The sequence below is a fragment of the Styela clava genome, chromosome 12 (genome assembly GCF_964204865.1).
Source record: "Styela clava chromosome 12, kaStyClav1.hap1.2, whole genome shotgun sequence".
Taxonomy (NCBI): domain Eukaryota; kingdom Metazoa; phylum Chordata; class Ascidiacea; order Stolidobranchia; family Styelidae; genus Styela; species Styela clava.
Genome location: NC_135261.1, coordinates 445,602 through 459,541, shown reverse-complemented (window position 1 = coordinate 459,541; position 13,940 = coordinate 445,602). Strand labels below are relative to the sequence as shown.

Sequence of the window (13,940 nt, the reverse complement as noted above, 5' to 3'; positions counted from 1 at the left end):
TAATTTATTGGGTATAAAGGGCGGGAGCAAGAATAAAGGAATTGAGGATGTTTTTCATAGGATCCTTGGAGATTAATACGGGAGATTCATCAGAGTCAGTCTTTAGAAAATTGTTAACATATTTCACGTCATTCGATAATTGTGACGTAGCCTGAAAAACAAAAAACAATCTGCGAGTAGGTGTTTAAAAGATTGCATATATGGATATATGTTGACCTATTGATTATTGGGAGATAAATGAAATTGTTAAATTTATTTTAGGGGGTATTGATCAATGACTGAAGTCCTTACTTACTCCCGGAATTCCTTTTACCCTCTAGCGGCAACGATCGACTCTGCGAACATTTTGCAAGCTGGTGTCGTCTTCTCTGGCCAAACAACATAATGGAAATGATGACGTCATAAGTTATCTGAAAAATTACTTTATTTCATTTCGGTTATGTGAGTGGAATAAGAAATGATTGCAAGAGCGTATCACCCGGAATAAATACGCAAATATTATGCAATCAGCTAGGTATTTTTGGACACGTTAGTGGACCTATGGATTGTTTCAATATTATGTTGTTGTTGTTCTTTGACACTTTTTGGACACCTAGTGGAAAGTCTAAAAAGTCGCTTTTCTCTTTGATTACTGGACCAATTGCTTTGAAATTTTCAGTGGTTAAAGATGAATTTTTTCTCCAGAAGGCTATTACTTTTATTTATTTTAATATTTCTGTTAGCTCTGTGAGATTTGTTTTTGTTTGCTATAACGTCAGAAATTTACATAGACGACCTGCTATAGAATCCCAAGGAAAGCATTTACTTGTCTTAGAAGAACAGAAAACTGATTGACCGTACGTTACATTGATTAGCTATATTTCATCATAATCGGGAAAAGATGGCGTAGTTTCAGAATAAGTACAAGAGAGCTACGCACAAATATATGAGCGCAGAGCGAATCAGTCCTTACCGGTACCTTTGACGCTACCGGTACCCTCAAAAAAGTTCTGAATTTCCAGTAACAAGAATTTTGCAGAATCAAAACGTACAGCCAGTCATGACACTGATTAAAATCCGTGTTCCCATGGATAAAAAATAATACAGCAAAATTTTAGACGAAATATCAAATTTCATAGAATTCACGCAAAATTTTGAAATAAATAAAAGTAATAGCCTTCTAGCGAAAAAATTAATCTTTAACCACTGAAAATTTCAAAGCAATTGGTCCAGTATTCGAAGAGAAAAGCGACTTTTTAAAAACGTGTCAAAGAACAAGAACAACAACATAATATTGAAACGATCGTTATGTCCACTACGTGTCCAAAAAGGGTACATCCATGGGCTTGTCTAGAAGGGAGCCATAGGTGCAGCATATAGGCCGCGAGCCGAGGCCATTTATCTTTCAGTTTCGTAGCGCACATCAGGTAACTACCTGAAAATGATTTTAAAATGTTCCTTAGAAATTCAGTAACAAATATTGCCTTGTTCCCACTTCCAAAAGTTGCACGTTTTACAGAAAAGACGCTTTTACTACAATAAATATGTGTTACCATCTGTCCTATTTTCTCTGCTTTTCCGGTATCATGGGCCAATGAACGCAGACTTCTGCACGACGTAACAGTCAAGTTAGTCAGCTGTAGGTGGATCCCCAGTGGTCGGATGAATATCAGATGTACTCAACTGCTCGCTTTTGCGTTGAGTAGCCTTTCCATAGTTTTTTTCAGTTACCGGTAATATTAGTCCAGTTATTCTAAGGAGGTGTTGAAAAGTAAAGGTAAGATATTAAACACTTGTATATCCTTGCCATAAATAGCAATTTTAGTTGAGCACTAGCTCATAAGACGTTGTTAAATAGGTACGGTGCGGTAACTCCAAGGAAGGCTAGACCTAGAATAACACTGTAATATGTCACAAACAACGATATTTTCTGGCTTGCATGAAGTGTTTATGATTAATTTAATGACTCTTCTTGACTATTCAGCAGACTTATACTACTATATAGGCCACAGCATATTTGGAAATAGAAATGAATGGCTGTTTCTGTAATGCACGGTTGTGTGAAAGAGAAGAAATTAATCAATTTTACTAATGTCGGTTGGTCTAAATCTAAATTCATAGAGTCGACAAGAACCTGGGAAGCAATGATAAGTTATGCCGGAGTGGAAAGAAAGGTAGCATTGGAAATGATTGAGAGGTGAGAAATGAAGTTGTAGACAAACAGTTGATGTTTCAAAATATAGTCTATAGTCCATACTCATACTGTCATAGGACATTTCAGACTGTGATATATCAAAATTTAGTGTAGATATAGTCTAGTAATGGTATGCAAACACTGCTGGACTGTAGAACATGCAATGAGCATATATACGCTCATTTAGTATTCAAGGTATTAGTTAGTATTTAGGGGTATTTTTAAAATCATGCTGCTCCAAATATTATTTTCTTCCTTATTTTAGATACTGTACTACAAAAGAAAACGGCAATGTTCCACCAATCCGACCTAACGCAGGCTCTGATCCCTGCTGCTATCAGTGCTATAAAATGGATTAAACAAGAAGTCTTGAAGCTTAAAGGTATATGAGAATCATAATAGTTGCAAACAGCTTAGATGGGCTATTCATATTGAAATACTTTAGCACTTTTCTGCAATTGGAACTGCCCATCAAATTCATGTTGGAGACTTCATTGAGATTTTCAATTCATTTTTTTCCCTCGACTATGAAGATCTTTTGAGGTTAACGAGGTATTAATAAATAAAGCTGAGGAATTTGAAGAGGATATGAAGAATGTAAATGATACCGGTACCAGGGCACGTCTATTTAACACTGTCAAACATAAGGATTATACTCTCCACCCAACAATGATTCACTGAAGAAGCATGTGGCCCTCAAATCAGTTCTTGAGTTGGCAAACTGCAAAGAAAAATAGTCAAAATAATTTATGAAAGTGTGCCAAAATCAACTTAAATTGCACAGATTTTTGTTTTTGTATTGACTGCAGAAATCACAGTACACCTATAGAGGAAAAGTCGATTTTTGAGATAGTGGATTTCGAAAACAATTCAGAAGAAAGTGAATTAGATATTACAGTTGATTTAATAAGTATCATACATTTGTTTTTTTTTTCGGACATTTGTTAGTGTCGTAGTCCTGTTTCTAGAAATATTATTGCCTTTGTTCAAATACATAACCACATAAACTAAAAAAAGATTAATTGTAAATTGTAATATTTCTGTTCACTATGTTATGTACATATTGTACATTCATTTAATTTTCTTGACTTTTGCAGTAAATTTCTAAGTGAGAAATAACTGATTTATTTGTGTTTTCGTGATCACGATGTTAATTTGTGACTTCATTGCTTAAAAATAAATACGTTTGATACTTGATAGCTTCTATAAAATGGATGTAGCTTTTTATGCTGTTCTTGTTGTAAACTGCTTGTGGTTATTACATAAAATTTATTCTCAAATGTGAATCAGCGTTGTTGGTGTCGCTGCTTTCGAGGTCACTCCCGACTCCTGTCACACAATTAAAGTATTTTTTGTTGTTGGTTACATGTATGCCATATTTTTCGTAATCTACCTAATAAATTATGATTGACTGAGGAAGTCCGATTTTGGTCAGGCAAAACATTACAGGAATACATTTGTGTTAGTGTGCTGTAGGGCTCTCGAATTGTATAGTTCTTATGTATGCGTTGTAAACTTATGGTTATTGAATTTCCGGGAACCTCTTATATTCAATTTCGCACCAGGATTGTGGAACAAGCTGTAATGCGTTCATTATGTTCGTTCTCACACAAAACTGAAGAATTTATTTAGTTACCAGATGTGCGCTACGAAACTCATTTTCTGGGCGTTTTCATGGTTTCGTCTCACGGCCCATATCCGTGGTAAGGATCTACAAGTGTTTAATAATTTACTTATACATTTTTCAACAACGTCTTAGCATAACTTAACTAATAATAACTAAACAGGGCTATGGAAAGCCTGCCCAACTCAGCGCAAGGTCGAGCAGAAATAACTAATATTCATCCGCTCGCTAACAGCTGGTTTAATTCAATTGTTACGTCATGCAGGAGTCATTGTTCAGTGCCGAAAATGTAGATAATATAGGACAGATCGTAGCACATATTTCTTGTAGTAAAAGCGTCTTTTCCGTAAAACGTGCAACTTTTGGAAGTGGGAACAAGGCAATATTTGTTACTAAATTTTTAAGGAACATTTTAAAATCATTTTCAGGTAGTTACCTGATGTGCGCTACGAAACTCACTTTCTAGGCGTTTTTCAGGGCCTCGGCTCGCGGCCTAATAGGAACAGACAGCGCTCCAGAAGTATGTGTACCAATATGGAGGTGACTAATTTTGTACGCCTATTTCACATCAAGTTGTGTAAAGGGAATGAAACCTATGGCCAGGGGGATACTCACTTTGCGAAATATAATTAAAAATAGGGAAAATCGAAATAAAATTAACCTGGTACACATACTACGGGAGTACCGAACAGACTCCCCGGGCAGCACATTATCGGGGTGAGTTTGTTTCTTAGTTTGATGATTGAAATAGTAATAATAATACAAACATTCCACTCTTACTTGACCATATATTTTATTTATTCTCATTTCCAGCAACATCGATATTTGTTTGATCACCAAATTATTTTGAAGTTAGGAATAAGGGGCATCACTATCAAGACTTGTCACGGCCAGCAGGAAAGTTTGGCACGCCCCTGGGCAGACCGCACGTGCATTTCGTATCTGGTGCGTGCGGTAGGATGTTTAATCTGTCGCGAGGTTTCTACGACAAACTTTATGTGGTTTCTCCTTCTATTTTCAGTATGTATGTAGCAATGTAGGGCGGCAGTGGTTCCCAACCACCGGTCCACGGAAACCTTGCTGCCGATCCGCCAAATTTATTTCAATATATATATATACAAAGTATTGACAGCATGTCCATTAATTTTGTGATTTTTTAACTCCTATTGATTCGTAGTACCGGTATTCGGTTATTTTGGAGGTCCGCAAAATTTGTTTTGAAAACTTATCAGTCCGCGAACTGAAAAAGGTTGAGAACCACAGATGTAGGGTGGTCACGTAACTGCTTTTCTCCGCTAACGAGTCCAAGCTTCCGAATACAAATAACTAACTAATCCCATAACCGACATGGACTGGTAATCGGACGAGAGGCCGCGGTTCACTTTATGATTAGGCTGTATTACCGACTTTCCTTTCGTCCGGGATAAAATTTAAGTCCCATTCCCCTATCCTATGTATGATATCGTTCTATTTCTAAAAATAGAAAATATCAAACTGATGAACGGCCTTCCAGTTTCACTATTTCTCCGCTGTCAGTTCGAAACTTGGTTTGCGCTAAATTATCTTCTGCGTCCTGTCGCCGATGATCGCATAATAACGCACTTTTCCTGTCATTTTATTATCCGCATTTACAAAGTTCAATGGGAACCATAGCGAGGGTGCTCCATCATTGAGAAATGCTCGCGCTAACAAACTTAAAAAATAACTGGCGACGATTCGCTGAGGAAACTTATAGGATGGAATCTGCAGCTAAAATTTCCGAATAAATTCATTCTGATTTTCGTTTCGGCTCTGATTGTTCATACCGCCTTCGTAAAATTAAAAAAATACCAATATCTATATGGCTGGCTCCTGGATTCGTTTTCTTTTTTCTGTTTGTATTTTTCTATCGAGTCTATGTTATTTTTTCTTCAAAACAAAACCTCTGAATTGGGGATTCGAATTTCACCAAATGGCCTACTAAAAAATGTGAAACTCATGCGATATTGGCTTATCATACGTCCCGCTGTAGGCGGGACAGTCCCGCTTTTTAGCGTCTTGTCCCGACAAGTCAGCCAAAAGTCCCGCTTTTGCGTTCAGCCATCCAGCATAATATACGAACATGTTTTCGTTACTGTTGTTACTGTGTAGCGCAACGCTAGCGTACTTACTGAAGGTGAATGTGTTATTCTGTTTGTTTCGTTGTTTCCCGTTTTACATTGTTTAGCGAACGTATTACATGTAAAATTAATTTTAGTTAGTCCTGCTCGGACGTTCACGTGAATGTAACATTGAACAACGTTTTTTTAAAGGTGTTATCCACAGAAAAGCATGCTTGGGTGAATAAGTGAATTCTTTATGCTTGAAAACGGCAGACTATTTCATTATTCTTTATTCCTTTTGTTGTACATAAAAAAATCTAAATTCGGATCATTTGTATCGTTAGCGTCTATTCCTTTGTATTTTTCGAACTGAACCTGATATTTAGACAGAGAATATGCGCATGAACTCTCGATGACGATATGGTCAATGAAGACAGCCGGGATGGCTTAAATGTAGGCCTATGTAGTAAAATCGGAAACCGTAAAGTTACAGGAGGCGTCCCGCTTTGGAGTCACAAAATATGGTAACCCTAGATATTGGTGCCCAATAAGATCATCTAAAAAATCGCAGCTATTGAGTTATAGGAAACAAATAGATAAAAAATAAATATACCACTCAATTTTAAGGTGAGCGAAAGGAGCGCGTAGACTCGTGTTTTTTTTACTCTGACTCCAGGAAGTTTAAAAATTTGGTACTCACGTAGTATGTGAACTAAGATGGCAGGCAAGGGAACATAGTACGGTATGTGTACCAGGTTAGGCCATAATTTCATTCCGATTTTCCTTATTTCAGCTCAACTACGAGTTCGGGGACTGTCTGTGTTAGCCAAGTGAATAACCCTAGGTACTCCCGTAGCATGTGAACTGAACCAAGGTGGCAGACACCGGGACGTAGTGTGTGTACCAGGTTAGGGTCAGGCCTGATTTCAAGTACAAATACTACAGGAGTCCTTTTGCTAGTCCCCGAACTCAATATAGAACTAAAATAAGGAAAATTCGAATCAAATTATGGCCTAACCCTAACCTGGTACACATACTACGAAAGTTTGAAAACTCGACCCAGCGACCCGGACTTCTTGGGAATCCAAAAAAGAAACTTATTCTGGAACATTTTATTTTTTAAGAATCAGAGAAATCGCACAAATAAAAATAAAGATTTGAATTTTTAATCAACTAGTTTCGTTTCCATGAATATAATGACACCGGCCACTATGAGTCCACTCAGCCATCCTCGCTTTGCCAACTGAAATAGAAAAAATGATGGTTACAAGCAGGCATCCATCCACTCATATATAGCATTATATAGAGCAGGGGTGTGGCCACCTGCGGGCCAAATGCTGCTCACAAGGAAGATTGTGCAGCGCATGGTGAAGTGCCAATTTTGAATGATGTGCGGCCCGCGAAACAAGTTTTTAATTTTCCCTTTTTTTGACGCATGTCATAAGATCAATCAACATTTTCGTGCCTGTAACGACTAGAAATCATATGTTAAATAGAAGTACGACCCGCGGTTTCGGTCGGTTATTAATATCTGGCCTCTCCTGTATTAGAGGTTGCACAACCCTGATATAGAACAAGGGTGCGCAACATTTTTTGTCAGTGGGCCATATAACCAACTTTGGACATCCAGCTGTGCCACGCAAACAATTATGTTTTTCCATGCACACAACGAATTAAAAAATAGTTTACTGAACTACATCAAATTCTAGATAGCTAGTAGATCTTAAGTGCCAAGCAACCACAATGAGATAATATTATATCACAAAATAATGTTGCAAACAAGCGTTGAATGAAAGCCTGCAACTAACAGTAATACAGGCACCAGGAAAAACGACGAAAGATTTAACGCGGCGACAAGAGCAAAAATACTTATTTTTACCATATTGATGTCCTTTCTGAACATAAACTGTCAGATTGGGATTAGTAACAAATTTGCAATTTGTCACTTCAAATCATCGAATATTACCCCAATTAATCATCGAATATTACCCCAATTAATCTTAAAAACTTGACTTTCGACTTAGCACCTGTAAATTTCCATGAGCATAAAAAGATTCCACAGGACATTGAAATCATCGCTATTTTTAAACTTAAACTAGGTCATTTCATAAACTTTACAAGATATTCGACCTAAATAATAGTGCCGATGAAATAAGAAATTATCGTGCACATCCGAAATTCCTCCTATCAAAAACGAGACAAACTTGAATTTGATTGGCCGAGGAAAAACCTTCTTCCCGAAAAAGTAATAAATAAAGATAGACAAATTATCCTCTAAATTGAGAAACCCCCAATTCCATTTAAATAGACTGATCGGGAAAAAGAAAATAGAGTGTTGGGAGAAAGATTAGCTGTTCTAGTTAATTCTGCTGTTATCTTATGGACAATGCTATTTAATGTACAATTTCAAGATTCAAGTCGTGTTTTATATTTTCTTGTTATTGACGATCGTAATTTGTTTAACCGGAGCAACAAAATTATACTAAAGGATGGATATTGAGTTGATCTGTTATATAAAATTAACAGAAGCTCCCAATTGAGCACGTATACCTTCTGATTAATATAATTGTTTTATATCGAATCTAGATAGTAGGAGCACAATATATATCAGAGTAGTTAACTAGTAAACATCAACTAACGAAGAAGATAGCCAACAGCAATTTTTGGTTACAGATTTAATGCGTGATGGGGAAAAATATGAGTGTGGACAAGGCACACACTAAACGACTCGCGGGCCGCCTGTTGCACACCCCTGATGTAGACTCATATATAGCTCGAAGCAAGGACTGCTACACTGAAACAATACGACCAATTGGACTTTTTTGGAAGAGTGAATGGCATAATATGGGGAGAGGTAAGCTGATGTGACAGATAAATCCTATCGCGAGGAATGGTTTTGTTTGGCTATCATTCCAGGGCAAGTACAAGAATTGCTAACTAGTTCATGATGTGAAGCTCTGCTCTTACTAAAGACGATAAACACCTACCACACAAATCATTCATGCATGAGCGGAATTCAACACAAAAATACTTACAGTATATAATGTAACTGGTGGTCTACTTCTGATAGCATATTCTGCCCAAACTTCATTCCTAAGCCAAGGATCCTTGAGACCAATCTTTGCCAATCTCTTTTGTATCGGTTCGTAACTTGTGCCTTCCACTTTCCATGTCCTGGGAATAAAGAACAGGCATTAGCAAAATAGGCAGAGAGAATTACGGTATTTCAATATCACAAATGAGACACCCAATGCCCAAGGGTTCCAATACTAGGCTCTTGTCTCCCTAAGGCCTCACTAGAAGAACATCTATTAGCCAAATGGACAAATATGTGAAACACCTTACCAGTTTTTATTATCACAAATTACAAAGTAAACACTATGATACATTTCAGTTCAAACAGAAAATATTCCAAGTGATTTAAAGACTCTTGTTACACAACAATAACAATTTTTTTCTGTAACGTTTCATCGGGCACATATTACGCAATAACGAAACTAGGGGGTCTGATTTGTATTTTCAAATCTCCCAGAGACTAAGTTCTCTGAAGTCGAAATTACAATTTACAGACTTTCAATGTAAATGAATTAAGTCAAAATTTTCCCCAAAAACTCAAATTGTTACGTTTTGTTTACTAGGCTGTATCAGTAACAGGCTACCGAAAAAGGCTCACAAGTGCCAAAGTTTTCATTATCAAAATTTGTTTTGGCTCCAATCTGGAGCTGAAGTCAAATTCTCTTTACTTATAACTGACTTCACAGCCCCGCACCCACCTAGGGCAACGAACCCCTCAGATAATCCCCCATAAGATTCAAACCTATAAACCAGGGCCGGGCAAGGTTTTTGGACCAGTAGCCATGTAGGTGCGTTATAAAAAGTTATATTCTATGAACAAAATTTTATTTACAGTGTTGCAAAAGTGAAAAAGAACAAGCCTCGTGCCCAAACTAGATTTAATCACAATCTCAACAAATTTTTTAAGTAAAAACATCAAAATTTGGCTTTAGTTTGGTTGTGACACCATCGGGCATATGGCCTGCAGTTGTATGTCAGCTATATACCCTCGCTGTGTGATCAGTGGTGCATTTGAAAGAGCGTTCTTATTGAATACAAGGCTGCGTATACAACACAAGTTCAAGCAGTAAAAATCAGCAATAAACAATATTCAAGAAAAAATTTAATCACTCAGTTTCACTGGGGTCAGGAAGACGCGGAAACCAAAGCTGGTTATAGAGCACTGATACCCAAGATTCTGAAATCTAATTAACAGGTCGGGCGCTTTCTTTACAAAACCACTGTTGTTGTTGTGACTGTGAGTATCGTACATCGTATGGTACGATAATCTAACTAACATCTCTCACACCTTTATTAGTGATTTTTAAGAGCTATCAAGGCCACAGATGACCAAGGTATTTCCCGCTTCAACTGGATCACTTGAAGTCATGACACTTCTGCCGTGAAACATTAAAAGATGGCTCGATCACCCACGTTGTTACGATGGCAAGAGTTGAAAGATGAAACTTCTGGTTGGTCACGGTTTCATCCAAATTAATAAAAAAAACTGTGGCTTTCATCATAAGCACACTGACTCAATATGCAAATCCAAGACTCACCTCCAACTAGGTTTGTATTCTTTCGGGATATCGTTCCAGCCGATGCCCATGATCTGTGCTGTTCCAGAAATTAATATTACATAAATACTAGTTGGCTAAAATTAAACGGATATCATTAGGCACAAAATTAAAGGAGATAGTACGATTAAAAATAAAATATACATATACTAGAAAGATGAAAAATTTGAATAATTTTCAGAGCATGGCATGTCGCAAAAAATTATGGATTTCGCCACTAGTAGCAACTTTCAGAACATGCCCTGTCACAAAAATTATGGAATTCGCCACTGCCCACTAGTAATAATTATTTGAGAATGATATGTTTTGATAGATCGACATCAGGATTAATGGTCTCCAGCACCCTCGAAATAAAAAAATAGATCATAGATTAGCATCTTTCCCTGGAAGTCGCCACTAGTAGGAATTTCTGATGTGATGCATGCCAATGCTCGAAAATTTTAGAGGATATATATTTTAGAAGTGATACCTCGACAGTCAAACATAATTCGTTCAAGATTGGTGTTCCACCGCCAACACTATTTTTGTCATGAAAAACAATGGTATGTTAACTCGTTATCATGCGTTCCAAAATAATACCAAAGCATATACATTATAAAGATTAAATACATAATCCATAATAAAGCTAGGTTTCGCCACTAGTAGGTATAATTGAAGCATGTCACAAAAATGATAGACGATATATACTTGAATATGAGACAAAAATGGAGTCAGATTCAAGCTATCGGGACTTTGCCACAGGTAGGAATATTTGAAGCATTAATGTCACAACAACAATCATACATTTTGCCACTATGGCATGCTACAAATATCTCTAATTGTAAAATTTTTTGGATCATGATATGTTTTAAACAAAAATATAGATCTAATCTAGGTCTAATTGAAGCGCGTCACAAAAATTATAGAAGCTAAATACTCGAATATGAGAGAAAACAGGGTTGAATGACGCTCACAGGATTTGGCCACTAGTAGGTACAATTGAAGCGTGTCACAAAAATTATAGAAAATACATACATGGATATAAGAAAAAATGGGGTCGGATGAAGTATGTCATATCGTGATGGCCTTGAATTATGACAGATTTGCCACGAATAGAAAGCACAATTATGGACAATTTTACAAGCAATAGAAATTTTGGGAGCATGTCAAATCACAACAACGATCATAAATTTTTCGGACATAGTTTTTGAAAAATAATTTGGAACAAGATAGCTCCAAAGAAAAGTACAGAAGCCTAATCACACAAAAAATCAATGTTGCATGACAATACAGAATGAGTCCATCCTATTTGATAGGGGATGTTGCTGCCGAACGAAACTCAAGCAAAACTAAATTTCAAAGTCAACGTCCGACCATTTTTTCAAAACTTTGATCATATCGCCAGATTCCATAGAGATAAAATGCAGGCTCTCATTATCTTTGGCCATAGATACTACGTGCTCAGAGTTCTGTTGACTAACGTACTCAAGGCTTTGCATTTTAATCGGAAACTTCGTTATCCGAAATATCATCATTTTCAACGCTGCTACGGTCATAGATCGTGGAAGTTTTTTCTTCAGTGGTTTTATATCCGGTGTGTCTGGAAAGGCAATGATAACATCCAGTAAGTTACTCTTTAATGCAGTTGATTTGACAAAAAACTCGGCATCATCGCAAGCGCCATGCTCTTTCACTAGTTCCATATACCTGGGGTGGTTTTGGGTGAATTCTGGCGACGGGTTATTTTTTTCAGGGTTTTGATTCCCCCCACTTTCTCTCCAGTACCTCCCGTTCTTTTTTAAATAATCCATTTCCGCGCCTTGACGTTCGATTGTGTCCACTATACTCCGATTCAGCATTTTCAAACGAGCGATTTTCGCTACAATGATTTCACGCATTGTGTCCGCTGTTTCTTCCAATAAAACAGGGTTTTTTCGAAACATCATTTTTTCCAGATTTTTCAAGTTGTTCAATTGATTAAAAACCTCCATTTTATCGAACTTATTTCCAGATAAGCAAATTTGTTTCAGCCCCACAAAATCTTTTCCTGTCAATTGTGCTTCATGGAGTTCGCATTCATTCAAAATCAGCTCTTCCAACCCTGAAAGGTTGGAAAGACTCAGAACATTCTTCCAATCCTGAATTGGATTCGTAGCGAGGCCCAGAACTTTTAGCCGAGCAAACATGCCGTTCTCTGGTCTGCTTATTTCCTTGATTTTATTTTTGTCGAGATATAATTCGACAATATTGGGCCACAATCCCAAGCATGAAACAACATCTGACCACTTGAGGGAGCAGCTGTTCAAAATGAGTGTATGTAACGAAGCAAAACTGTCCATTAGCATATCGGGTTGTTGCGGAATTTGCATGATATTCCCACTCACATTTAACTGTTGAAGCATTTTCAATTGGTGGCAAATTTTTGCGATGCTTTCCCACTCATGAAAAAGATTTTTTGATAGATCCAAGTCCTGAATATTGGGTGCTTGGTTCAACAAAAAATTTTCGTCTCCGGGATGCGAAATATTTTCAAATCGCAATCCAACCATGGTAAGATTTTTCAAGTCTTTGAATACTTTTTGTACTTGTTCCATTCCAATGGCTTCCACTCTTGTTTTTTGAGCTGTTTCTGGGTCTTCAAAGTAAAGTTCCTCTCCTGGGGCAGTACCATCTTTACAGTTATAGCTTGCATATCTTTCCACAAGAGCTTGAGATAATGAAATTCCAGTTGACAACTTATGGGGTCTCACAAACGAACCACCAGTGTCCGATTCACAGGTGAAATAACTCACGCCATCTTTTGTCCCATTGTGCTTACCCCTGGACGTATCGTCCCATTCAATACCAACCCAGTCACCCTTAGTAGTGGGTACTGGCCCTACATAGCGTACAGTTCCAAAATATTCTCCCACGGAAACGCGCTGCCCCACGTAAATTACTCCCTCGGCACCCATTGTCCACCTCAGTCTGGAAGGCGACCTGACATCAGGAATGATTGTCTCTGGCGCCCTCGAGATTAAAATAGAGGTCATAGGTTAGCCTTTGTTTCCACCGCATGTATATTTTAAGAATCTAAAATCTGGGAAAGACATAAAATTTCAAATTTAAGAATGTATCCAAAATTAATTATTATTACTAGTATAGACAAAACAGTCTATGCAACAAAAAACTGGTAAAGTCCACCTGTGTCCAGCTTAACCTTGCATGAGGCGATGGCCAATGAATGAGCCGTCTTATCCACTTCCTTATCCTCAAAATAAATTTAAAAAAAATTGATAACAAAACACACCCTCTATCTATCTATATTTCACGTCGCAATACTTTTGAAAGGACGACACAAACGTAATTATCCTTTGCACGACAAGCGTTCTAAACTGTTTCTTTGTGTGAGAGGTAACGGCCCGTGGCGAGGTATAATTCATTACTCGCTATATACTTGTACTGCTATATAA

General features: G+C 37.3%; 2 protein-coding genes and 1 long non-coding RNA gene across 4 annotated transcripts; 1 reads left to right on the top strand and 2 right to left on the bottom strand.

The window, feature by feature from the left end:
• Positions 1–1,936: 1,936 nt before the first annotated feature.
• On the top strand, positions 1,937–3,592 carry LOC144430539 (uncharacterized). Of its 2 annotated transcripts, XR_013479599.1 has the most exons (3): positions 1,937–2,176; positions 2,439–2,555; positions 2,983–3,592. It is a non-coding gene; the product is annotated as an uncharacterized LOC144430539 (long non-coding RNA). The 2 variants fall into 2 exon arrangements; XR_013479598.1 differs by having other exon boundaries at positions 1,938–2,176; positions 2,439–3,592.
• A 3,383-nt stretch (positions 3,593–6,975) lies between these two features.
• LOC120330249 (NADH dehydrogenase [ubiquinone] 1 beta subcomplex subunit 3-like) lies at positions 6,976–10,631 on the bottom strand. Its single transcript, XM_039397128.2, has 3 exons — positions 10,492–10,631; positions 8,914–9,052; positions 6,976–7,121 (listed from the first exon to the last, which is right to left on the bottom strand). The coding sequence occupies exons 1-3, from the start codon at positions 10,539–10,541 to the stop codon at positions 7,044–7,046; spliced, it is 267 nt and encodes an 88-aa protein (XP_039253062.1). The 5' UTR covers positions 10,542–10,631; the 3' UTR covers positions 6,976–7,043.
• Positions 10,587–13,571, bottom strand: LOC120330230 (tubulin-specific chaperone E-like). Its single transcript, XM_039397105.2, has one exon. It carries the CDS (start codon positions 13,518–13,520, stop codon positions 11,838–11,840), a length of 1,683 nt encoding a protein of 560 aa, XP_039253039.2. The 5' UTR covers positions 13,521–13,571; the 3' UTR covers positions 10,587–11,837.
• Positions 13,572–13,940: the final 369 nt, after the last annotated feature.

Bases quoted from the DNA above. Each gene is read 5' to 3' on its own strand.
- LOC120330249 (XM_039397128.2), bottom strand. From the start codon at position 10,541: ATGGGCATCGGCTGGAACGATATCCCGAAAGAATACAAACCTAGTTGG. The intron at 9,053-10,491 runs GTGAGTCTTGGA...CTTTATTCCCAG, and splicing joins GAATACAAACCTAGTTGGAG to GACATGGAAAGTGGAAGGCA. The intron at 7,122-8,913 runs GTAAGTATTTTT...TTTCTATTTCAG, and splicing joins CACCAGTTACATTATATACT to TTGGCAAAGCGAGGATGGCT.
- LOC120330230 (XM_039397105.2), bottom strand. From the start codon at position 13,520: ATGACCTCTATTTTAATCTCGAGGGCGCCAGAGACAATCATTCCTGAT.